This window comes from Anoplopoma fimbria, chromosome 11, assembly GCF_027596085.1.
Source record: "Anoplopoma fimbria isolate UVic2021 breed Golden Eagle Sablefish chromosome 11, Afim_UVic_2022, whole genome shotgun sequence".
Classification (NCBI taxonomy): domain Eukaryota; kingdom Metazoa; phylum Chordata; class Actinopteri; order Perciformes; family Anoplopomatidae; genus Anoplopoma; species Anoplopoma fimbria.
In genome coordinates, this window is record NC_072459.1 from 8,350,411 (window position 1) to 8,377,506 (window position 27,096).

General features: G+C 39.6%; 3 protein-coding genes across 3 annotated transcripts; 2 read left to right on the top strand and 1 right to left on the bottom strand.

The window, feature by feature from the left end:
• Positions 1 to 13: 13 nt before the first annotated feature.
• Positions 14 to 12,663, bottom strand: tsen54 (TSEN54 tRNA splicing endonuclease subunit). The gene is made up of 13 exons (XM_054607724.1): positions 12,593 to 12,663; positions 10,388 to 10,527; positions 8,535 to 8,693; positions 7,812 to 7,875; positions 6,532 to 6,615; positions 6,313 to 6,411; positions 6,180 to 6,232; positions 5,318 to 5,425; positions 3,855 to 4,320; positions 3,400 to 3,535; positions 3,218 to 3,278; positions 2,013 to 2,126; positions 14 to 1,618 (listed from the first exon to the last, which is right to left on the bottom strand). Exons 2-13 carry the CDS (start codon positions 10,441 to 10,443, stop codon positions 1,468 to 1,470), a joined length of 1,551 nt encoding a protein of 516 aa, XP_054463699.1. The 5' UTR covers positions 10,444 to 10,527; positions 12,593 to 12,663; the 3' UTR covers positions 14 to 1,467.
• A 3,873-nt stretch (positions 12,664 to 16,536) lies between these two features.
• Positions 16,537 to 19,802, top strand: LOC129098247 (C-reactive protein-like). The gene is made up of 4 exons (XM_054607231.1): positions 16,537 to 16,606; positions 16,732 to 16,792; positions 18,061 to 18,268; positions 19,252 to 19,802. The coding sequence occupies exons 1-4, from the start codon at positions 16,565 to 16,567 to the stop codon at positions 19,655 to 19,657; spliced, it is 717 nt and encodes a 238-aa protein (XP_054463206.1). The 5' UTR covers positions 16,537 to 16,564; the 3' UTR covers positions 19,658 to 19,802.
• Positions 19,803 to 23,940: 4,138 nt separating this feature from the next.
• Positions 23,941 to 26,456, top strand: LOC129098926 (type-2 ice-structuring protein-like). The gene is made up of 5 exons (XM_054608065.1): positions 23,941 to 24,616; positions 24,872 to 24,987; positions 25,664 to 25,798; positions 25,880 to 25,985; positions 26,270 to 26,456. The coding sequence occupies exons 1-5, from the start codon at positions 24,562 to 24,564 to the stop codon at positions 26,335 to 26,337; spliced, it is 480 nt and encodes a 159-aa protein (XP_054464040.1). The 5' UTR covers positions 23,941 to 24,561; the 3' UTR covers positions 26,338 to 26,456.
• Positions 26,457 to 27,096: the final 640 nt, after the last annotated feature.

Consider the following 27,096-nt stretch of genomic DNA (forward strand, 5'->3'; position numbering starts at 1 on the left):
TCCATGTTTTTATTTAGAAAATGAAAAAATATTCTGCAAATAGAAAGAAGTGTAACAGCAACATCTGAGATGCACATTTCAATACTTTTAAAAACTCTTCTGACTTTCTCCAGATCCCAAAAAGAACGAGACATTTCTACAATCCCGTGACATTGGGGGCAAACTTCATGTGCTGTGGAAGATCATGAGATGTGATAGAAAGCTCCAGAACACCTGCCAATGGACCTTGCGGTTTGTTGTTTTACCAACTGCTGAATGGACTTTTCAATCTCGTTGCAAATGTCACATTTTCACTTTAGTGTTAAAGTTAATGAATAGTAGTTTGATAATTCATTCTGAACTCAAGGCCCACTTACTTAATCGTTCTTTATTAGTAGAGCAGCTGATGATGTTGGTGAAAAGCCTCAGAAAAGATGACTTTAAGAGTTATGTTTAATTAACCCTGATTCACCACAATTTTTTAATGGCACTCAATCATAAACTTCTTCAATAGGCTTTTTTTCTTGGACAAATTCAGTGTTTAGTTTATCCGGGCGCTTGGTCTTTATCCTGTTTAAGTCTTAAGTAGCAATCCAAACTTTTAACATAACAATTTCTTTTAGTTATTTTCAAAGAAATGAATGGTCCCCTTGTGAAGCTTTGGCCAGCCCTAGTGGGAGATGAGACCCTCAGAAACCAGTGCGTTAGATAAATAATAACTGTGTGCATGAAGACACAATAACTCCAGAATACAAGCAGTTTATACACATTTAAACCCCTGTAAAAAAGGAAAAATAGTCGTTTCCCAGGTTTTTAAACTGTCCTCAAAAATGTCACTGAATTACCCCCAAGAAAATGTGAATTGTAACGATTCTTCAATTTAAGAATACACATTTTATTTGTATTTAAGGAATGATTGTGAGTTCAAATACGCGAGTGTCTAGGAGTGTAACTGAATCTGGGAGTGTCTCTTTAAAAAGTGTTCTTGTTTTCATTTCTATTATTTCTTTAATACCCATGGTTAAACATGCAGTGTGGACCTTGTCTTCCCTTCTTGCAGTGAGAATAATTACAGAAACACTGTCTTATGTGCTTTTTTTACACCGACAGACTGCCCGGTCTCACACGGCCAGCAGCTTCTCATCAGCTCCAAAAAACGTTGCCATTAACTTGAAAAAACTTGTTATTTTTAAAAACTCACATATTGGGAAGTCTTAATGTTTACTTTCTCACCTGAAAACTCTATCAAACTTAATAAAGCTTAAAATACAGTTCTTTTGGCAAGTAAAGGATGATAAAGCTAGCGATGCTTAGCAAAGTGATGGTACTTTTAACAGAATCAAAATAACAAAATGACGCAATGCAAAGTCCCTTATTTGAGGCAAAGAATAAGGTTATTTTTTATTTTTTATGTCCAGCCAACCCCGAAAAAGTCCCGGATACTTGTTGGCCCATGTTTTTGCAGTGGCGTTAAATAGCAGTGGGGTCTCAGGGGTAAACATCTGTGGGCAGCTGGAAGTCTTTGAAGGTGTAGAAGGAGATGTCTCCGTGATCCACGACAGCAAAGACCACCGAGACGTCTCCGCTCTGAAAGGCCAGCTGCTTTAAGGCTCGCAGGTCGGGCACCGGGCTGTCGAAACTGAGACACAACGGGGAGAAAATCTAATTAATCTGTCCCAAACTCAACGCCACAATCTGCAACAAATGAATCAGTCATTAAACAGAAAATGAAATGGATAGCAGCTTTTAAATGTGTTTTTTTCCCCCTTTCTGATTAGCATCATTCTCATATTTTTGTTTGAGTATTGGACAAAACAAGCACATTGAATTCTGGGAAGTAGCAAATGAGCATATATGCAATTTAAGAACTAAATGATTAATCAAAAATTGTAAAAGGATAACATGACACAAAAAGTCCATTCAGCTGCAACCACTGTGATGATGATTATTTAATCTGGGTGACATGTCTGTTGTTTTTCTTGTTAGCTGATCTTGACTAAACATGCACGCGGGCGGTTTGTGTGATTTCCTACCTGCACACACACATCCGGGAGTAAGGTTTCCCCGGGTTGCTCTTCTTGAAATCAGCCACTGAATCAGCCTGGTAAACATTGAAACAGATCCTCCACTCATCAGAGCCTTTTAACCTGAGCGGACAAAGAACAAAGGTCGTCCCGTAAATGATGCGAGCTCCATACGAGTACAAAAGGTCGACCTCGCTGTACAATGATGCAGCGACAAACACTCTGGCTCTTTTGTCTCAAAGTCTGTATGTGTTTGTAAATCAAAGATCATAAATTGCAGGTGACATAATCACAGGTGAATCCGAGTTGATGTTCCTGATCAATGAACTACAAGGTCACATATTTAAAGGGACGGTAGTGATGTTTAGAAGTGTGTTTGAATGAGTTTCTTCTCCATAGTCAGTGTTTTACTGTAGTAGATGGAGTTTGTAAAAACAGACAGGAGAACCAGCACGGGAGCAAATCAACGTTCTGCTGTGGACGTATTTTAGACAATATCAGTTTAAGTGTACGCTTTATTTAGAATATTTTCATTGGAACTGCTGTTATCTATGCTCTCTTAAAGAAACACCAGACTACATTGAAAAAAAACCCTAATTTAAGCTCTCAGACCACAGGAGTTGTTGATCTACTGCTGCCTCCAATGCTCTGCAGTGTAAGTCTTGTGTCTTTGAAAAGAGCATAAAAAAAGTTCAAATTCATGTGAGGGGCTTACAGCAGGCAAGGAAAAAATAATTCAGACCTTTGTGAATTAAATTCAGGACGAGGAGAGAGCATTTATTTTTGTTTTATAACATTAAAAGTAAAGTTAGCCTTTGCTCCCGACTCATTTTAAAAAAAGACAGAGAAAAAGAGAGTGAGATTGAGCTGATTGTTTCACGGCGGTTACGCTCTAACGCACAAATAAACTATTAAACAGATGATTTATTGTGGAGACTGAAGGTCTCCTCTGCATTTCATTACATCCAACATGCAGCAGTAAATACTGTGCAGCAGTAAATGTTGTCACAGTGAGATAAAACCATGATTTATCGTGTTGATTGCTATGAAATGCAGACCACGATGGGCTGAAGGAACCTTTAAGTTCCTTTAAAATAATCTGCTGGAACAGTTAGTGGAAATGTAGCTTAATTGTCTTCTGATTGAACTGGTATCTGATAAATCATTTCCACTTTAATAGCAAGATTATTACATGAAATAGAAACAAGTAATACCTGGACGCTCCCTCGAGTAAATGTGTAGATTCAATCACACTGATTTTATCCAGCAGCTGCTCTGGAATAAAAAAAAAAAACAGAAATCACTGATTTGAATAAGAAACAACTACTCGATGTAGATTAAAATACAGAATATATATTTAAAGTTTATTTTATAGACTAGGTCCATGTGATCTCACCGGTGGGGATTGGTTGTCTTGGGTCGTGTAAAGGAGTGACTTCGCTGTTCCACAGGTGTGCTGGTCGGCCTTCACGCCTCCCCTGACGCCTCGCCAGGAGCTCCTGATACTCAGCCCAGTTTCTGCACCGCCGAACCTGGAAGAGAAAACTCAAAATGTGATCCCCCCCTCTGGAAAATAAAACCAGACAAATAGATATCCAGCCAGCAGCTAGTAGCTACTAATAACCAGAGAAATAGATAGCCAGTTAGCAGCTAACTACCAGCAATCAGACAGACAGACAGACAGACAGACAGACAGACAGACAGACAGACAGACAGACAGACAGATAGTTTTAATTTAGAACTATTTTTTAACACCTGATGTTTAAACATGCAGTGTGGTTCTGTGTCTACCCTTCTGGCAGAATAAAATACAATCATTTTCCAGATTTTGAAGTCACACACGCTACAAACCTCTTTGTCCTTGTTGATGTCCCACCGACGCCTCCGTCTGTCCTCTTCCCTCTGCTGCTCCTTCGGGGACATCTTCACCTCCCTCAGGTTTATTCTCCTCCTCCAGTGGGCCACGTCACAGACTCCGACAGCCAAAGACCCCGGGAGCAGAGAGGGGTCCGGGGAGGCCAGGCAGCTAGGGAGGTTCTCCCTGGAGCCCAGGTCGGGGAAAAGGATGGAGCTGAAGTCCCGGTGCGAGGAACCAGAGGCTGGTTTGTGATCCGATTGGTCCTCAAGAACCTCCTTCATCCACCAGGTCCCGCCTCCGCCTCCTTCTGCTGAACTTGGAGCGGCATCCTGCGTGCCTGAGGTCTGTGGAGACGTCGCCAGGTGTGACTCTGGAGGTTTTTTATTATTCTCACCTTCATGGCTGTGTTTATCCTCCTTAATTCTGTCAGTTTTGGATTCTTCTTGTGTTTCAGTGTGACTACAGCAAGAGAAAACATTGTGTAAAGGATGGGTGAAAACTTTTCAAAACTCAACGAGGAAAAACTGCACTCAATGCTTAAGGGTCTTAGCAAACAGTTAGACCTTGTTTTAAATCAGAAAAATGCTAATTTACGCTTTTATTTTATAGCTGTTTAAATTGTGTAATTCCTGTTTTACCCGATTACCTAAAACGTCTATAAGTAAACTAGAATCTTAAACTAAAACAAAAAAAGTGGATCATTTATTGACTTTACTTTTTCAGCATTTTATTTTCTTGTCTCTCTATCTATTATTGTCTATTTTTGTTTTTGTCTGTGTTGTTTTAATCTTGCTTTGTGAAGAACTTTGGGCTGCACGTTTGTATAAAAGTTGCTATGTAAATAAATAAAGCTCAGTTGGGTTGTAGAGCTGACTAATCTTTATAAAATCTTTATAATAGATCATTAATTTAGGTCCATTGTTGGTGGATTATACAGTGTACAGTTTTAGGTCTCTCATTTTCTGAATAGTTTAGTCGAGTAATCAATAACTTGATTAACAACTGAATATCTTTCGACCGATGCTCAGACAAAGAGATATTTGGAGATGTCTCCTTGGATGATTTTTCATTTTTCTTTGCCACATGAAGATCACTTTGTGTGGCGTTTGAAAGACGTGGACATCTACCAGGCGGGGAGAATTTATAAATTGTTGTATTTTTGGGAGTTGCAAGATTTTGCAGAATTTTTTAGGATTGATTTTTGGGACGAACTAATGTATGGAATTAAAGTACTAAATCCTTGAAGTTCTCCTTTAATTGCATGAACAAAATAATAATAATAATAATAATTTGTTATATACTGGAAAATAATAGTTCTACCGTTTCTTCTTTTCAACAAAAATCTATTTCACACTGAGAATTTTAATTAAGATTAGATAAGATAGGCCTTTATTGATAAATACAAAAATAAGAGGTAGGGAGGCAGGAAGAGATTTTGTACCGGGCCTGTGTTTACCTGGATGTCGTGGTGGGACTGGCACTGCGCTTCCTCTTCAGATGTTTCCCCGCTCTGTCACGTGACTGAGGCAGGTTCAGCTGCCGCGCATAGGATGACGGCTGTGAACTGCAACACACACACATACACACACGATATGCTGACTTGCGGACTTTCACTGCAAACATCGAGCAAAATACCAAAGATCCAATCGGACAGGATTTCTCCACACTAAGTAAGGAAATGCTAACAGACTAAATTACAAGAGATGATGAGGAGTGTTGCTAACAGGCTAAACTATTAGCAAGATTAAGAGATGCACGCTATATTTTCTGTAACCAGTGTAGCATGAAAGCATGGTGCAATTAGCATGCTTACTAGCGGACGGTGGGCTATTAGCTAGCGTGCTTATTCCTCCATGCTTCCATTAAACACAATTATTTATCAGCTGGCTATGTAACGAGCTACCTTGCTACTTCCAAGCTTTTATGCTTAAATTACACAGAAAATGAGTGTGTGGATGAAGCGTTAGGTTGTTAAATTTGACTCAGTTAGCAGCTTCAAGCAGCACCTGTTCCATGCTTTCTAATATGGTCCCGTTGGTTAATGTTAACTTTCTCAAGTAACACTACCATTTTGGGAGAGTGAGTGACTGTACATATTGAGAGAAACTCGTACTTTCTTCAGCCATTTAAATATAAAACAAGCCAACAAAATTTGCTAGCCGATGTTAACTAACTTGTTCAGATGATTATTTTGCCTCCACCTACACTCCGCCCAAAAAATCTCATATTTACTGACGGAAAAGGGGTCTATTATCTTTTATTTCCAAAGCCTACTTTAATCCCAATCCCGTCCGATTGGGGCGTTAAGATTCTGTTACCTGGGATCGAACCTGTGCACCACGTAGCCGAGCCTCTTCAAATGTCCAAACACCTTTGTAATGAAACATAATTGTTAATCTGAAGGACAACTGCACATCTGAACTGGTTTATCTGCTGGACATTTACACCTACCTGAAACTGCAGGAGGCTCACTGTGCTGGAGGACAGAAACTTCTCGTACCCGTCCTGGATGGACAGCGGCAGGTCCTGATGAAACACCTGCAGGTTTCCCTGTTCGCAGAGGTCATCAATCAGTATTTAATGGATCACACATGCTGTATAAATATTGGTGAATAACACATAGGATGATGTTTAAACAGCCTGGTAATCAGGTTTTTATCTGCTACTTACACACTCCATCAGATAAAGAGCCTCTTCAGGGAGGAGGAGCTGCTTGCCGTTGGCAGAAAAGCCCATCGTCTGCCAGAACTTGCCCTTTTTAAAAAAACATTAAGAGTTTTTAAGACACAGTTTAATAATTTGACCCTCCACACCACAAGCAGTTTTGGGGCTTTTTGGTCCAGTTACATTTTTCCATCTGTGGCTTTAATTTTCAGTGTAATATAAAAAAAGTCCTGCTCCTCTATGGAAACAGAACAATCATGACTAGAAGTAGAGAGAACTCAAACATGTTTTTGGTGCAGAATAACAGCTACAATGCCATAAATCGCAAGTTGAATTTCTTTGATAATTTATTTTACAAAAATTGGGAAAAGATGGATTCTATATATCAAACATGTTTCCAAGTGTTACCAATGTTGGAAAAAAATGGAGGTTCTGCGTGCTGTTTGTATTGAACTATTCACAGCTCAGACAAAGTTCCACTGAATTGTTGTCACATGACTGTTAGTCTCAGATGATTCAATCAAAGTTGCACTGAGGAGCTCAGAATTTAATGATTTTTACAGAATCTGGTTCAGGCAAACTGTTAAATAGGGGCAAGATTTTATATTAGACATGTAGAATATAACGTTTTAAGCGTAGTTTTACTGACAGACGCATTCGTCACACATGATGTGTTCAAGGACATTCAGAAAGATGAAAATGAGAACATTATGATTTTTTTTCAGCTTCTGGCTGTCATAAAATAGTAGTTTTGTCGATTGTTTAAAGTAAACATGCTTTTCCATCCCGCCAGCGGGTTTGGGGGTTTTAAAGGGTTTATAAATTATCCCAGAGTGTTTTAAGGCTAACAGATCAGATATTAATCTTGTTAAAATTATTTCAGCTTCCCACAATTCAATGAACACGATCGACTGTGATATTGACATTTAAATGCTCCGCTGCATTTCAAATAAAAGGCTTCCTAAGCTAACAGGCAGCCAACAGGGGGCGATTGAGATGTTTCAACTTCACTTCACTGCCTGTGAAAAACTTTCCTTAAAGAGTAAAAGAGTATAAACTGTATATTACTCGTTGTAGAGAGCAGACAGGAAAAGCAAAAATGCACTGAATTCAGTTGAAGAGGAACTTATCTAAGTCCTAATTTGTCGAAAGATTAAATATGTTCCAATAACATTTTTCCTTTCAGATAACGCTTCCAGTATCTATGTGGATATCAGTGTATAAAATCAAAAAAAGTTAAACAATTGTGTGTGTATTGTATTGTTTGTTTCACTCATTGAACTCACAGCTGGAGACTGAAGCTCGACAATCTGCTCGCTTGGAATCCATGTGGCCTTCACCAGGTTTCCTCTACAGTGAAACAAAAGCAGACAGGATCTTTCTCATGTTGGTGAATCATTGTTAGTTTTTTTGCAATTGCTAAAACACAATTTCTGAAAGTAGGGTTTGTTGAAATGATATATCGTTATGACTATGAACACAAATCAAATGTGTGTATTCTAATTTTTACTTCTTTAGAAGAGTATCAAACAGTGTTTTAGTTTTGAACGATGTGTCTTATGTATATAACCACGTGCAGTTATTTGGAAAAAGTATGCTTTAGAATTTTAAACTTAGAGTAAAGAAGGAAATGTGCTGATGGTTAGGCTTCATGAGTTAGTGCTTTCAATAATTCAACCACAAGAACAAGTTTCTGTGTTGTTGCAATTGCAAAAAATAAAGAGATTTAATATATATATATATTTTCCATTTATTTGAATGGATTAAAACATAACAGAAAGTTGCTTGACTCATTTATTCACGTTTGTTTTTTTTATACCAAAGTTGCTGCATCATTGTGTTCCAATGCAGCTGCAAGCGACGGCTTTCAAAACCCCTCATTTGTCGATGCAATCAAGGAATTAAAAAAAAAACCTAAGCTTGTTTCCTACATGGCAAACTTTTTAAAATGACTTGACAACAGGACTCGTGGATGTTACTCCTGGACGGACGGATTTCCGTCTACTCACAGCTTCTCCACTCGCTCCTCTGACACGAGGCTCCAGTGCTCGTTCAGACTCTGCTCAAGCCGCTGTCTTTGCTCGTCCGAGTCATCGGGGAAGAAGTCCTTCTGTCCTCGGACTGGGATCTTGTGACTCCTGGACCGAGCTGCAAACAGTTCAGATGGACTGGAATTTAAAGACAGAAAACAATGTTCAGCTTCAGGACCTTTGATCATTTAATCAGGAGATAAAGGCGAGACATAAATATATACACTTAAAGATCTGGATAAAAAGATTGTTTTAAATTGAACTTCTTGGAGTTAATGCAGTCATCCTTCTAAGAAGTTCAAGTGAAAATGTTTTAAATATAGCTTAAACTTAAACTGATATTGATTCTTATATCTAGTTGACAAAAGTCTTAAACTTAACTTACGTAACTTGAATTCAAATGTTTTGCAAGCTCTTTTTTAAGGACACCAGACTCCATAGACAAAAACAGTAATTTTGCATTACAGAGCATGGGGAATCGCTGGTCTACCGCTGCCTCTATCAGTTAGTTGCTGGTACTTCTATCTGTTTCTCAAAACTCCATCTACTGTAGTAAAACACTGACTATGGAGAAGAACCTCATACAAACACACTACTAAACAATCCCTTTAATGTAGATGTAAACTTTTTGAGTCCATAACTGCACCAATATTTCTGGTTTGTTATTTGTAACATTAAGGATTCAAGGTGAGCAGTTTACAGACTTTGAATTGTTTGACATCTTAAAAAGGACACAAGCTCAGAGTAAATATATCTTTCTATTAAAGATCAAAATACCTACTTATCTGTCATAACGAAGACTATCAAGGGAACTCCATGTGATTTTAAGCAGAGAAACTGAATACAATTACCTGCACTTAATTTAACATTATTATGGGAACCACAATAAAGAAATGCATCCTAATGTGTTAGTGGCTCGATTATAAATACAGGAAACAGCATATAAATGTATTGTTGCGCGCAATACTGCCGGGGCAGCTTGGTGTTGTATTATTTATGAAGTACAGCTGCATATAATAGCAGTATTGTGTACTTGCAGTGCCATCATGAGTCATATGTTCATGACTCGCCCAGTCATTTTACATTTATTTAAAAACAATCATGGAGGAAGTATTTAGACCCCTTTTTTAGTAAAACTATCAATACCAAGCTGTTAAACTATTCTGTTACAAGTTAAAGTACTGCATTGTACTTATCTATTTAAAGATGTATACCATTATATTTATTTGTTACTCATTAAAGTTGTAAATAATTATTATTTTCATCATGGATTCGTTTGCTGTTTATTTCTTTGATAAAACACCTTTTTCCTTCACAAAATGATTCAGTTTCCTGTAATTTAAGACTAGGGAAAGTTGCAAATAGTCACATTTGAGAAGCTGAAACAATTAACTATTGGGTATTATTGTATGAAAAAAACCCCACATAAACCATTAGCTATTATTAAAACAGTCGCTAAATACTTTCGGATAATTGCATATTCAACAAATGTATAACTTGACTAATCATAGTTTTTTTTTTTTGCATATTTGGTAAGTTGTTCATATGTTTTGTGTGTAAAACATCTCTATGTGCTATATGCGCCTCTGAAATGCAGTGTAGGAGAAATTGAAAGTGTCACGATTAAATTAGACTACTTAGTTAAAGTATTGTTACTTCAAAAAATAATTAAATAAAACGTAGCAACTAAAGTTACCGTAGGCGTTTTTTATGCGACGTCAACCGTGTCTGTTTAAAAACTCACACAACAGTAAATACATGACAAAAAAACAACTATTCAGCTCCCCTGTCGATAGATGCACAAATATGACATGTGAGTGAAAGCTACGCACGCTAATATTTCATTGAAGAAATTCAATTCGGTGTCCTTCTTGTTTTGGTCCGCCATGTTTACCAGCTCCAAAGCCACTACTGCGCATGACACATTTTCCGTGGAGCTGATTGGTTAGTTGCTCTCCCTTCCTGTTTCTCGCTGAAGTGGTATTTTACATCAAACACGACAGATATATATATTTTAATCACACTTATATTAATTTATTTGTCCTTATTGAAATTTAAATTAACACAGACAGTCTGTCGTTTTTGATGAAGTCTGAAATATATTTAATGAAATTAAGCGATAGAAGGAAGTCCGTCGCTCTTAAGAGTCCCGTGGGTTGGACAGGTTTTACCAAAGGTTCCGACCAGAATCAGATATATGTTCAAGTGGGGGCTGCACAGTGGTGTAGTGGTTAGCACTGTCGCCTCACAGCAAGAGGGGCCCGGGTTCAATTCTCGGGCCAGACAACCTTCTGTGTGGAGTTTGCATGTTCTCCCTGTGTCAGCGTGGGTTCTCTCCGGCTTCCTCCCACAGTCCAAAGACATGCAGCTTAGGTTAATTGATGACTCTGAAATTGCCCGTAGGTGTGAATGTGAGCGTGAGTGGTTGTCTGTCTATATATGTCAGCCCTGCGGCAGACTGGCCACCTGTCCAGGGTGTACCCTGCCTTCGCCCATTGACAGCTGAGATCAGCTCCAGCACCCCCGCGACCCTTAACTGGATAAGCGGTTACGGAAGATGGATGGATGGATGGATGGTTTTCAATTTAAAAGGAATTTGATGTTTGTTCCAGATGCTAAATTATTATTAGCTTATGTAAAACTAATTTTGAGTCTTCATAACTACTGCTAATAAGAATAGTAATAAAATGAATCATAATACTTGTTATTTAAACGTGTATTATTATTATTATTATTATTATTATTATTATTATTCATCCATTTTCCATAACCTGCTTATCCAGTTAAGGGTCGCAGGGGTGCTGGAGCCGATCTCAGCTGTCAATGGGCGAAGGCAGGGTACACCCTGGACAAGTCGCCAGCCTGTCGCAGGGCTGACATATAGAGACAAACAACCATTCACACTCACATCCACACCTACGGGCAATTTAGAGTCTTCAATGCACCTAAGCTGCATGTCTTTGGACTGTGGGAGGAAGCCGGAGAACCCGGAGAGAACCCACGCTGACACAGGGAGAACATGCAAACTCCACACAGAAGGTTGTTCAGCCCGGGAATTGAACCCTGGCCCCTCTTGCTGTGAGCCGACAGTGCTAACCACTACACCACCGTGCAGCCTATTATTATTATTATTATTATTATTATTATTATTATTATTATTATTATTATTATTTATTATCATATTATTATCATCATCATCATCATCATCATCATCATCATCATCATCATCATCATCACATTGCCGATGAGTGGTTTTAAAATGGAAAAATGAACAGTTTTCTTTGACCTTTTTGGTACCTTTTATTGTACTTTCTGCAAATGTGAAGTTCACACATTATTTTATTATCTTTTAATAAAATTATTTGTTTATCTTTGAGTACCTAGGAAAGCGCTATATAAAATTGAAGTATTATTGTTATTATTTTATCAAATATATTATCAAATATGACTTTCATGTTTAGACATGAAAGTCAAAGGTTTTTACAGAAGGAATTTTTGATACAACTCCATAAATTAGAAAATACTGAATTCCAATTTACTACATTTATCTGACAGCTTTAGTTACTTTAAGATTTTACAAATTACAAACTTAAAATCATGCATTGTCAAGAAATCTAACTAGCCAACAGAATCTAAGGGTATTTTTGTTTTTATGGTACTGTATACAAATATAAAGTTTAGCATAACTTTAGCAACAGTAACCAAGGGGGGAGGGGCTTAGCAAAGGATCTGTTCTTCCGAGATTTGCCTAGCAACGGTTGCCTAGCTGCTGAAGTTTGTTTGGCTTCAGCTGTGTTCCGGTGGCTTTAATGTGTGACATCACGGCTTTGATTCTTTGAAGAAGGATGCTTGTTGAAGCCTATACATAGCCAACATTTCTAATTCTCGTCAGTTTTAAACTAACAGGCTTTGAGGACAGTCGGACTAGAAGTTCTCAGAGCAGAAAGCAGCTAGGATTATTGGCAGCAACGAACACCATGAAGACTTCACCAACACCACAGACAGAGGACATGATGGAGGTAAGAGGCACCATTCACCCACTGATCGAGTCCTTTTTCAACAGGATGACAGCAGAACAGTGGAAACTGTTGAAGTCCAGAACCCCAGATGACACCACCAAAGCTCTGATGGCAGAACTGCTTTTGGACATAATAACCACGTTGTCCAAAGCCTTACTGTCAGCTGTAAGGAACATAAACATGGTGGTGTCTGAAGAAGACGTCAAGGCCAGTCTGGGCGACACAGTCACAGAGGGTTTTAAAACTGTTCTGGACTGCCCAGACCGAGTGGAGTGCAAAAGCTCTGAGCGCCTGAGGGACTTGATCAATAAAGAGGTGGCAGTCAGTGTCACCTCTGTCCTTTCCAACCCTGAAGAGTCTGGGGTCTCACAGCACATCACTCCCCCCAACAGACTCAACACAATGGTTCGTCACGCCTTCAACATGACAAAGACGTTCACCGCCAAGATGAAGAGGTTGTTCACACCTCGACCACAAAGGCAGAGACGAAGTCCGACCCAAGACTTGGTCATTGAAGACCTGGAGGCGCCAGAAACCACAGACAATGTTGAGTGTTTCTCAGACCCGGAGAAGGTCCGATCAGACAATGTCTCTGAGACGGAAAGATCTCAATCTCCCCAGGAAATCATTCAGAAGTTGCTGAGTGAGAGCATGTATCCTCTCTTGGATGAGCTGTCAGACTCCGAGTACGAGAGGTTGCAATCCTCCCTGGAGATAACCGTCGAGGACGGATTTTTTCAGGAACCAGAGGAAATGGAGGAGACAGATGCCGAACAGGAGAGCGAGCCGGCTGAGAAAAAGACAGGAAGCAAAGTGAAGATGTTCTTTGCAAAGCACTTTGCAAAAACGTGGCTGAATCGCATGCTGGTTCAACTGAAGAACAAATTCCAGCAGGACTCCAAGAGAGAAATTGTCCCCTTAAAGCTGGAAGATGTAGAAAACATCATCCCCACTCTGAAGACATCAGAGGAAGACCAGGCAGGAAACCAGGTTTGTGCGTTGATGTACAAGAGGATCCCAAGAGAAAAAGCCCTGATCATCACACGGGAGCTGAGTAACTTCCTCTTCAGACGCATGACGGGAAAGACGGCGCCCGAGATCGTCCCAGGAGCGTCTAACGGGACCGTGAGCGTTCTTCAGTCACATAACGACATGTACACTGAGATATGGGAGAAAGTGTGGAACTTCCTGGGACTGTTGGAGTGGTGGCAGAACACTCAGGCCGACCGGCTCGCTAAAAGGATGAGACGCGCTTTAAAGGACAGCAAGTCACCGCCACAGGCAACGGTCGTTGAACGCCAGGAGAACATTGCTCCAGCGACTCCTGCAGAACCAGCACAGGACAACACGGCACGGGACGAGAAGAACAAAATGTCCGTGGAGATCCTCGTGGAGAAGCTGGTCTCGCGGGCGTTCAGGAAGTCGAAAGTCAGATCGACCGTTGCTGAACCCGTGGCCATCATTCAGCGTCTGTTTGAGAGGATGTGGGCCGAAGTCGAGGGCGTCAACTTTGACGTCACTCACGAAACCTTCAAGAACCTCGACAAAACTATCTTCAAGGACCTGTGCAAGAAGAGGGGCGGTGCAGATATGGTGCTGCTCTCCTTGAAATTAGGCGAAGAGGCACTTGAGAGCTGCATCGTCTCCGCCGTCAAAGACCATGTGACGGCACCAACAAAGAAGAGCAGCAGCATCTCCAGGTTCTTCTCGTCCGTGGGCCGAGCCATCGCCAACATCTGCAGTAGGGTCGGTGTGGCGTAAGTGAGGGTTACGGTTAGGGTTTACTCCGGGTGCTCCGGTTTCTCCCAAATTCATTCAATATGAACTTCTCTGAAGAAAAAAAAACTCTTTCATGTGGTTTTCATCTTGAGGGAGAAACAGATGCGTGAGGTTTCTTTTCTCCTTCAAATGAATTCAACACAGAGCTCCAGTCCGGCCTCACATCCAGGCGTCCTCCACTGACCTCCGTCCTTCATCAAAGAGGGACAGAGACCAGTGGAGCAGGACGCTTCCTGGATGTGGGGCAGGACTCCAGCTCTCAGGGCCACCTCAGTGGTCCACACACAGCTAGAAGGCGAGGGTTCGATTCCCCGGACATGAGCCTCTCTCAGATGGTGTGTTGACTACTGTGGTGGCACAGGGTTTTCTCCGGGTTATCCGGTTCTCCCGCATACAGTTTAACATCTAATAACTAATTCAATAACATCAACAAAAAAAAAATCAATAAAACAATTCAAATTAAATAAAATGTGTTCATCTTACTTATAATTTCCTGTAAGAACCCACAAATAACACTATTTGGTTCAACCACACACAGTGTAACAACTAATAAGTGATTCAATAAAATAAAAAATGTAAAATTCATTCAATAATACAATCTGCTTATATATCATTTTCTGTAAGAGCTTTAATTATTCAACTCAGACTAAATTTCTGCTGATTCAGAGAACTTCGTATGTATATCAGAGTTTCATGAACCAGTTTCAACACATAAAACCTACAATCACAGATTCATATTATCTCTGTACATTGAAAATATTATCAATACTGTGAACTTTTGCACATCCTTTGATATTTTGCAATGAGGCATTATCTTAATAAATATTTGCTAATGTGTAGTAAACAAATCTGAACTTTGGATGAAGCCAGGTTCAAAATCCATTTAGTTGACATATAAGAGCCAAAGGTTTTTACAGAGGAAATTTTGGATATCGTTCCACAAATACTGAACTCCAATACTCCTCTACATTAATCTGACAGCTTTAGTTACTTTAAGATTTTACATATTACAAACTTAATATGATGCATTGACAAGAAATCTAACTACACAACAGTATGTAAGATTATTTTAATGACTTAAAAAATGATTTCTTCAATAGTCTTTTAGTCTGAATATTGGTATTGTTCTGATTATTTTAGTCTACTTTTTTTTAGTCTAAGTTTGAATCTAATATTAAAGGCTGGCGTACATTCAGTTTATTTAATTGATGAGATGAAATGAAAAGAACGAGTTTGTTCGCGTTCATCAAGTATTTAACATATATATATGTTTTCAATAACACATTCATGAAGTTGTGATTTATCAATATGTCTTTTGGCATGCGTGTGAACTGCGTATTATTGACAAAGTTTAACGTTTAACCATCACAGTGTGAAATAAAGATTTACTGACGACATGTAAAAACTGCGATCTGGATTTATAAGCTTTTCGAGTCTCTGATCTCTGATAATGTTACATTTGTAAACAACCAATTTGTGTTCAAACTGACGGGAGGAGAGCTAGTTACGTTAGCATCACCGCTAACGCACAGACGTCTCCGCTGAGCTACATTATGATGTGAAGGTAAATTATAACATTATCATGATGTGTTCACATGTTATCTGGTAAAATGTAGTGTTGGTGATAAACTTGAATAAATCCAGTTATTTGAAGGAAATTATTATTAATATTAATTATGAGCTGTTTAACTTTCTAACACTAACTTTAAGCAGATTATAATAACATATCAGTAAAACTACTAATGACAAGATTTGTTTTAATCCATAAAAAAACACTATAAATTAATATAACAAAATCATTTTTGCTGGTTTACACTGAATTGAAAGCAGTTGAAGTCATTTTTTGGAAAGGAAACCATAAAAAAATGGTCTTGATCTTTGTAGACCAGCTGCTATAATCAAACAAAACTAAAAAGAGGCTCTGTATCTGCCAATATGGATCATAAATGCTCAGCAATTAGTATCACTCACAACTGATTTAGCATCTTTAAAAGTTATAAATGCCAGTAAAAATGATCAAAAACTTTGACGCCTATTGTGAATTGCATCGTAAAAAGTAATTAAAAAAAAAATGATTGTGTCCAAAGAAAATGAAAAGTTAGGAAAACTGCTTGAAAAGGCTGCATATTAACCGTGTCAGCTGCTGGCTAAGCCCCTGAATTCACAATACCTGGACTTTGTCACTATTTAAAGTCAATACATTACGAAACGATGAGTTCAGGGAACAAATCATCTGCAGCAGAAGCCTTCACAGTATGTAGTCAGCTCCATGTCCTTTTATAATCTTTTTTTAAACTCCTAAAAAAACTCCTAACCCTGCATTTAAGTTCCCATTGCATGATGTGGGAAAATAAATTAAAGAGTGTTGTTGTCCGCAGGTTTGTTTGGACAAAATGAGACTTTCAGCCTTCCTGTTCCTCGTCCCCACGCTGGTGGGCGGTAAGTCTGTGTGGCTTTATGTGCAAATCTGTGCTTTCATAGTAGTTTATATGTAAAATAATTATAATAATAACAATTTTCAAAATACATGGAGCTAAAACGATTACTTAATCGTAAGCTGAGGGGAAAAATATATAATTTCTATGGCTGATTTATCTAAGTTATTTTTTTCCAAGCAAAAAAGATATAATAATGAAATGAGAAAATGTTCTGTCTTGCTGTCATCTATGATAGTTAACTGAATGTATTTGGGTTTTGTACTATTGTTCAGAAAAAAAGACAACATTTGGTCTGGAAACTTTAGCTAGTTTCTTGACAAAATAATTAATTGAGAAAAAAAATTGGTATACAGACAAAACTTATAGTGAAAGATGATTTAATTGCGTCACTAAAAGTAGCTTAAGTTGGTTGCCACCTTATCTAGACCTAAAGAATCCCATAAAAAAATATTTTTTGTTTATTTTTAGATTTTAGGTTCAAAAGTTAAAGGTCAGAGCGTAGAGTTATGCAGTGATGTGTTATATATGATGTTTTTATATTTGTATAAACAATATGTTACAAACAATAATGATGCTTCCGTATTTACACGTTATTTTGAGTGTTGATGGAGCAGCTGCAACTTTAGCAAAGCCTAGCACCAATCAATCTGAGCTCCATTGAGAAAACAAGCATCTTAAAAGTTTTTTGTTTGTCGTTTTGCAGAGAGAACTAACAAAACACGGATTCAGACTTTTTACAAATCTGCATCATTCTTTAGTTATTTCGGCTTCCCTTTATGTCCGTTAATTGCAATTGAAATCACAGCAAAGTGGTTTATTTTGGGTTCATACAGTTGTAGTAAACCAGCCGACGTGTGTCTTGCTAGATAAAATGAATACTCCTCCAGATGACCTTATGAACCCAGACACAACGGTGTTGGTATTCCCGGGATATGTGGGACTTCCACAACATGAAGAAAGCAGCAATAGTGGTTATCTCTTCCATTGTAGATGGCGGAAATAATTGGCTTGGTTGATAACGGTTTCCATGTGAACGTAGCATTATAGCGCCACCATCTGGCCAGAATTAAACTATATTGGACTCCGGTCCCCGAGCATTGGGGAACACAAAGTGTGAAGCAGATCGGAGGAACGGTTCTCGAAATATTTGAAGAAAACACAGACAAGAGGTTCCTCGCTATATAATTACAATTATTAAATTAAACATCACACAAAAAAAATTCTACAGTAACTCCAATGTCTTCGTGTCCCTCGTTTCTCGTCCCCCAGCGAGCGTGAACGTGAGGACCCTGGTGTTCCCCTCTGCGACCAACACCGCTTACGTGGAGCTGGTCCCCCTGAAGCCCCTGAACCTGACGGCGTTCACTCTGTGCATGCGCGTGGCCACGGAGCTCAGCGGGAGGCGCGAGGTCATCCTGTTCGCCTACCGGACACCGAACTTTGACGAGCTGAACGTATGGCGTGAGCTGGACGGAAGGTAGTCGCGGCAACGCTCTAATATTCTGGGTTTAACTTTTTTTTTCAGTCCACAAATACCACTTGTACTACTAATACTACTACTACTCAAAACCCTTGTGCTATTCCCACTACTACTCAAAACCCTCGTACTACTTGCACTACTACTCAAAACCCTTGTATTACTATTTAAAACCCTTATACTACTTACACTACTACTACAAACCCTTGTATTACTATTTAAAACCCTTGTACTACTTCCACTATTACTCAAAACCCTTGTATTACTATTTAAAACCCTCGTAATACTACCACTACTACTCAAAAACCTCGTACTACTTACACTACTACTCAAAACCCTTGTATTACTATTTAAAACCCTCGTAATACTACCATTACTACTGAAAACCCTCGTACTATTCCCACTACTACTCAAAACCCTCGTAATATTCCCACTACTACTCAAAACCCTCGTACTACTTACACTACTACTCAAAACACTTGTATTACTATTTAAAACCCTCGTAATACTACCATTACTACACAAAACCCTCATACTACTTACACTACTACTCAAAACCCTCGTAATACTACCATTACTACACAAAACCCTCATACTACTTACACTACTACTCAAAACCCTATTCCCAGTACTACTCAGAATCCTTGTACTACTTACACTACTACTCAAAACCCTTGTACTACTTACACTACTACTCAAAACCCTTGTATTACTATTTAAAACTCGTAATACTACCATTACTACACAAAACCCTCGTACTACTTTCACTACTACTCAAAACCCCCCTACAGGAAACAAAAATATAGCATGTAGCTACGTCTGCTAACTTAACTACTGTTGTATTTCAGTAGTTAATTTCGGTAAAACAAGCTAAAACAGTTAATACTCAACAATTTTACTACAATATTAATGTTTAATTACAACACAATGACTTTAAAAAAAGAAATGAAATGATTGTTATCTGTCCTGAATCGTGTGCTCAGCTTGTCCTTCTACATGAGCGGCAATGGCGTTTTGTTCCAAGTGCCTCAGCTCGGCGCGCTGCAGACCCACCTGTGCGCCACCTGGGACTCGGGTTCGGGCGCGTCCGCCCTCTTCATTGACGGGAGGAAGAGTGTCACCAAAATCTACAAGAAGAACCACATAGTGCAACCCGGCGGGACAGTCATCGTGGGTCAGGACCCGGATAGTTACCTGAGTGGCTTTGATGCCAAGCAGAGCTTCGTCGGGGAGATCGGCGACATCAACATGTGGGACTACGTCCTCTCGCAGAGCAACATCCAAGACCTGTTCTCCGGGAAGTGGGTGGCGAAGGGAAACGTCTTCGACTGGGAAACCGCGGAGCTTAGAGTCAACGGGGAGGTGACGGTGGTTGATATTGAGCTGTAGCTCGAACACGACATCTTGGATTAAAGCAGGCAATGTCATAATTTGAAGCAATTAAAGGCTCTGCTCGGCCCCATTACACCTGTTATGACGTACAGTATTGTAAGGCTGATGATTTGTTGATTTAATAAAAATATATAGCAACTCATTTCTTCACTGTTGTTCTTCTTAGTCCAATAGAAATGTATTCTGACGATGCTGGCTGTGTTGGAAAATATTACATTATTATTAGTGCTCAGTGTCCAAATATGGTCACACAGATATATATATATATACATACATACATATACATACATACATATACATATATACATATATATATATATATATATATACATGTGTGTCCAAATATGGTCACACACATATATACATATGTATGTATATATATATACACACACACACACACACACATATATATACATATATACAGCTCTGGAAAAGATTAAGAGGCCACTCCAAATTTTTCTTAAATCAGCATATCTACGTGTCTGTATGTATGGCAGCCATTCCATTCCAGTGTCTGTTGAATTTCAATACAGGCACACCTGATTCTACTTAATGAGGTACTGATTAGGTGATCACCTAAATCAAATCTTATTTAATGAAGAAAAGTATAAAAACCAGTGCTGTGGTCATCACTATCCTCTTTCAACAGGACCAGCTGGATGGCAGAAACAGTGCTAGTAGTACGTCATAAGTAATTGGAATAAAAAAGTGACTATTGACAATGCCAAAAGAGTTAAAAAGAAAAGTTTTGTGTGAGGAAAAGAAGGGTTCAATTCTGGTTTTACTGGCAGAGGGATATAGTGAGCGTTAGGTTGCTTCCATCCTTAAAATTTCAAAGACGGCGGTTCATAAGAACAAGGTCAAGCAGCAGACATTAGGGACAACAAAGCTACAGACCGGCAGAGGACGAAAACGACTCTCCACTCACCGGGATGACCGCCAACTCATTCGAATGTCACTCAACAACTGTAGGATGACATCAAGTGACCTCCAAAAAGAATGGCAAACGGCAGCTGGGATGAAGTGCACGCTGAGGATGGTTAGAAACAGGCTCCTAGGGGCAGGGCTGAAGTCGTGCAAAGCTAGAAAAAAGCCCTTCATCAACCAGAATCAAAGAAGAGCCAGGCTGAGGTTTGCAAAAGGTTTTCAATTTAAAAGGAATTAGCTGTTTGTTCCAGATGGTAAATTTGATTATTATGTAAAAATAATTTTGAGTCTTGACCATAACTACTGCTAATAAGAACAGTAATAAAGTGAATCATAATACTTGTTATTTAAAAATTATTATTATTATTATTGTTATTATTATAATAATAATAATTATTATTATTATTATTATTATCATTACATTGCCGATGAAAGTGGTTTTAAAATGGAAAAATAAACAGTTGTAAAGGAAAACACAGTTTTCTTTGACCTTTTTGGTACTTTTTATTGTACTTTATGCAAATGTGAGGTTAACTGAATCAGCAGAACTTTAGTGTGGGTTGAATACTTACAGCCCCTTACAGAAAAAAATTATAAGTAAGATAAGCAGATTTTAATATTGATTATTATTATTATTTTATTTTATCAAATATATTAATAGCAGAACCCAAATCTGAATTTCTGATGAAGCCAGGTTCATAATTCTGGTTTAATTTTGTTTACACATTAAAGTCAAAGGTTTTTACAGAAGGAATTTTTGATACAACTCCATAAATTAGAAAATACTGAATTCCAATTTACTACATTTATCTGACAGCTTTAGTTACTTTAAGATTTTACAAATTACAAACTTAAAATCATGCATTGTCAAGAAATCTAACTAGCCAACAGAATCTAAGGGTATTTTTGTTTTTATGGTACTGTATACAAATATAAAGTTTAGCATAACTTTAGCAACAGTAACCAAGGGGGGAGGGGCTTAGCAAAGGATCTGTTCTTCCGAGATTTGCCTAGCAACGGTTGCCTAGCTGCTGAAGTTTGTTTGGCTTCAGCTGTGTTCCGGTGGCTTTAATGTGTGACATCACGGCTTTGATTCTTTGAAGAAGGATGCTTGTTGAAGCCTATACATAGCCAACATTTCTAATTCTCGTCAGTTTTAAACTAACAGGCTTTGAGGACAGTCGGACTAGAAGTTCTCAGAGCAGAAAGCAGCTAGGATTATTGGCAGCAACGAACACCATGAAGACTTCACCAACACCACAGACAGAGGACATGATGGAGGTAAGAGGCACCATTCACCCACTGATCGAGTCCTTTTTCAACAGGATGACAGCAGAACAGTGGAAACTGTTGAAGTCCAGAACCCCAGATGACACCACCAAAGCTCTGATGGCAGAACTGCTTTTGGACATAATAACCACGTTGTCCAAAGCCTTACTGTCAGCTGTAAGGAACATAAACATGGTGGTGTCTGAAGAAGACGTCAAGGCCAGTCTGGGCGACACAGTCACAGAGGGTTTTAAAACTGTTCTGGACTGCCCAGACCGAGTGGAGTGCAAAAGCTCTGAGCGCCTGAGGGACTTGATCAATAAAGAGGTGGCAGTCAGTGTCACCTCTGTCCTTTCCAACCCTGAAGAGTCTGGGGTCTCACAGCACATCACTCCCCCCAACAGACTCAACACAATGGTTCGTCACGCCTTCAACATGACAAAGACGTTCACCGCCAAGATGAAGAGGTTGTTCACACCTCGACCACAAAGGCAGAGACGAAGTCCGACCCAAGACTTGGTCATTGAAGACCTGGAGGCGCCAGAAACCACAGACAATGTTGAGTGTTTCTCAGACCCGGAGAAGGTCCGATCAGACAATGTCTCTGAGACGGAAAGATCTCAATCTCCCCAGGAAATCATTCAGAAGTTGCTGAGTGAGAGCATGTATCCTCTCTTGGATGAGCTGTCAGACTCCGAGTACGAGAGGTTGCAATCCTCCCTGGAGATAACCGTCGAGGACGGATTTTTTCAGGAACCAGAGGAAATGGAGGAGACAGATGCCGAACAGGAGAGCGAGCCGGCTGAGAAAAAGACAGGAAGCAAAGTGAAGATGTTCTTTGCAAAGCACTTTGCAAAAACGTGGCTGAATCGCATGCTGGTTCAACTGAAGAACAAATTCCAGCAGGACTCCAAGAGAGAAATTGTCCCCTTAAAGCTGGAAGATGTAGAAAACATCATCCCCACCCTGAAGACATCAGAGGAAGACCAGGTAGGAAACCAGGTTTGTGCGTTGATGTACAAGAGGATCCCAAGAGAAAAAGCCCTGATCATCACACGGGAGCTGAGTAACTTCCTCTTCAGACGCATGACGGGAAAGACGGCGCCCGAGATCGTCCCAGGAGCGTCTAACGGGACCGTGAGCGTTCTTCAGTCACATAACGACATGTACACTGAGATATGGGAGAAAGTGTGGAACTTCCTGGGACTGTTGGAGTGGTGGCAGAACACTCAGGCCGACCGGCTCGCTAAAAGGATGAGACGCGCTTTAAAGGACAGCAAGTCACCGCCACAGGCAACGGTCGTTGAACGCCAGGAGAACGTTGCTCCAGCGACTCCTGCAGAACCAGCACAGGACAACACGGCACGGGACGAGAAGAACAAAATGTCCGTGGAGATCCTCGTGGAGAAGCTGGTCTCGCGGGCGTTCAGGAAGTCGAAAGTCAGATCGACCGTTGCTGAACCCGTGGCCATCATTCAGCGTCTGTTTGAGAGGATGTGGGCTGAAGTCGAGGGCGTCAACTTTGACGTCACTCACAAAACCTTCAAGAACCTCGACAAAACCATCTTCAAGGACCTGTGCAAGAAGAGGGGCGGTGCAGATATGGTGCTGCTCTCCTTGAAATTAGGCGAAGAGGCACTTGAGAGCTGCATCGTCTCCGCCGTCAAAGACCATGTGACGGCACCAACAAAGAAGAGCAGCAGCATCTCCAGGTTCTTCTCGTCCGTGGGCCGAGCCATCGCCAACATCTGCAGTAGGGTCGGTGTGGCGTAAGTGAGGGTTACGGTTAGGGTTTACTCCGGGTGCTCCGGTTTCTCCCAAATTCATTCAATATGAACTTCTCTGAAGAAAAAAAACTCTTTCATGTGGTTTTCATCTTGAGGGAGAAACAGATGCGTGAGGTTTCTTTTCTCCTTCAAATGAATTCAACACAGAGCTCCAGTCCGGCCTCACATCCAGGCGTCCTCCACTGACCTCCGTCCTTCATCAAAGAGGGACAGAGACCAGTGGAGCAGGACGCTTCCTGGATGTGGGGCAGGACTCCAGCTCTCAGGGCCACCTCAGTGGTCCACACACAGCTAGAAGGCGAGGGTTCGATTCCCCGGACATGAGCCTCTCTCAGATGGTGTGTTGACTACTGTGGTGGCACAGGGTTTTCTCCGGGTTATCCGGTTCTCCCGCATACAGTTTAACATCTAATAACTAATTCAATAACATCAACAAAAAAAAAATCAATAAAACAATTCAAATTAAATAAAATGTGTTCATCTTACTTATAATTTCCTGTAAGAACCCACAAATAACACTATTTGGTTCAACCACACACAGTGTAACAACTAATAAGTGATTCAATAAAATAAAAAATGTAAAATTCATTCAATAATACAATCTGCTTATATATCATTTTCTGTAAGAGCTTTAATTATTCAACTCAGACTAAATTTCTGCTGATTCAGAGAACTTCGTATGTATATCAGAGTTTCATGAACCAGTTTCAACATACTGTTTCTTCACTGTTGTTCTTCTTAGTCCAATAGAAATGTATTCTGACGATGCTGGCTGTGTTGGGAAATAATAATTCCTCTTGTGGAGTCACTACGACTGCTATGTTCATTTCAACTCCCTTCAGGATTTTTAGTAAGCGGTCTCTTTCCTTTTAAAGCTGAATCATCATCTTCAACATCTGCATCATCTCCACCACGAAAATGCTGACTGTGTCTCTACTCGTTTGTGCCATGATGACTCTGGCTGCAGCTGATGGTGAGTATCAGTGTTCAACTCTGTCTGTATAGTTAAAGAATAGTACAGACATTGATGCATGTGTAGATACGTGTGCAGATACACTTTATAAAAAGCCTGATGTTACTAGTGTTTAAGTCATAAAAACTGATGAGACAGATCCATGTGGAGATTAAACAGGAGGGGGACTTGTCATGAGGACCTTCTGCCCTCAGACTCCACAGCTACACCTCAACATTCTGTTACAATATTATTTCATTGCTTCCATTCTCATAGACGATTCCACCGTTATCCCATCAGTCGATGTCCGTTCTTGTCCCGATGGATGGAACGAGAACAATGGTCGCTGTTTCAAATTTGAGCCAAGACTTCTGACTTGGGCTGAGGCTGAGGTAATCAGTGAAACACTCTAAACTAACTTTATTCTGCTGGTGTTGACTTTCCACGCCAGCACTGACTAATCAGCATTTTCCTCTGACTTGGTGTCTTCCTGTTAATATTGTTATTTATAACATTGATAAGTGAACGTTTCATTTCCATTTGCTTCCTTTTCCAACGGTGCATGTGGCCATAATAAGACACAGTAGCTTTCAGCTAAATGCTAAGATTTTAACAGTAATTTCACTTATTTCATATTGGACACACAAGAAGCGATAAAACATACGTAAACATTCATAGTCTCATTGTAAAAAAAACGACTACCTCAACTTCTTGTATACAAATAGCTCCCGTTAGAAAGATTTTGTGAAAGGTTTTATTTGGAAATCATGTTTTGCATGTTGTGAAAATTCTGAGCCGCTTGTAGCGCTACAGGAGGACACAGCTAGTGTTGGTCAAGATTAAACAAATGTGTCCAAGGACAAAACCTCCTAATTAAAGCTGCATATGTGAGCAGGGACCACAATACAACAGTGAAGTGAAACTCTGAATAGCTTCTGTCACTTCTTCAACCAATATTCACTTACACAAACCTTCGTCCTCCTGCTGGTGGAGGAGATGGACACATGTACAGCTTTAGAGTGTAACTTCACATCTGTCTGTGTGTCTGTCTGTCAATCTCCACTGTAGAAAAACTGCCAGAGCATGAAAGGAAACCTTGCATCTGTGCACAGTGCCGAAGAGGATCAGTTCCTTCAGGCGATGATAAAATCACAGACTTCAAATAATCCCGACACCTGGATTGGAGGCTCTGACTGCCAACAGGTAATTTATCACTACAACAGCTCTGATTACTAATTGGATGACACTTGTGAACATCTGCATCTTTTCTACTTTGTCTTCTAGGACAATATTTGGCTCTGGAGTGATGGCAGTGTTTTCTCCTTTTCGTTCTGGTGTCTTGGGAAACCTCAAGGTTACAAACAGAATTGTATCGTGATGAATCATGGAGGTAAATCAGAACATATTATTTGAGCTACTGTTAAATTACAAATGTCGAAAAAACAATGTTGGCTGTTAATATCTGAAGTGCTGAAAGGCTGATAAACAACACAAATTGCTCCGTTTAGCAACATGTGAATACATTTCTCTGTGAATTTCATTTTGGTAAATTTCTCCTGTCCATGTGTTGCTTCCTTCTCTGTATTGTGAAAATATTAACCTTTAGTGTAACTGATATTCCTTCTGGTGAGATACTGAAGCTCTAACGGACTCCTTTGTTTCATGTGTTCACAGCGGGAACCTGCTGGGACAATCAACAGTGTACCTCCATTAGCCCATCTGTCTGTGCCATCAACATGTGAGACATGTTGTACCAACCAAACACACAAACACCTGCTGGTGTGTGACAGTGTGAATGTATTATGCGTTATCACATCTTTAACTCTCCCTTTATCTGTAACACTGCTGAAAACTAATCTTTGATGTAACAATTAAAACTCTGAAGCATTTAAACAAGCTGGTCTCAGATTCTTTTGTTGAATGTGATCTTCTTAACTTTCACCTCAAAGAGCTGATTTTTGCATTTAGATTACGGTGTCAGACAATTTTCAGGCCAATATATACTGTGACAAAAAGATAGATTTAACGACAATTTACCTGTTTTCAAGAAAACCAAAAACTGTGCCCGATATTTCTATCAGCTGTAGGCGAATAATAACAGACCTATCAACCCAAGATTAGGGGAAAGGGTCGCCATATAAGGGATAATCCATTTAGACATATTAAAAGAAACATGAATATGCAGAGTGAGTGTTGTTTTTATACTAATGTATGGGCATTATTAATAATTGTTACATAGTTGGGTATTTATTATTATTTTTTTAAACTGCATCAAGCAATAAAGCTACTATCTAATTTCCCTGATGAAGGCCCTGAGATGCAGTTGAAATAATCTATGAAATGATATTTGCATTCATTCTAAGTCTACAATAATTCAGTTCATGTATTTCAACTCATTTTCCATGATATACACAACACTTTGGTTGATAAACACTTCTTGGCTTCAGTCACTGACACCAATGGGCATTCTGCCACTTACACAAAGGAGGGAGGGAGGGGAG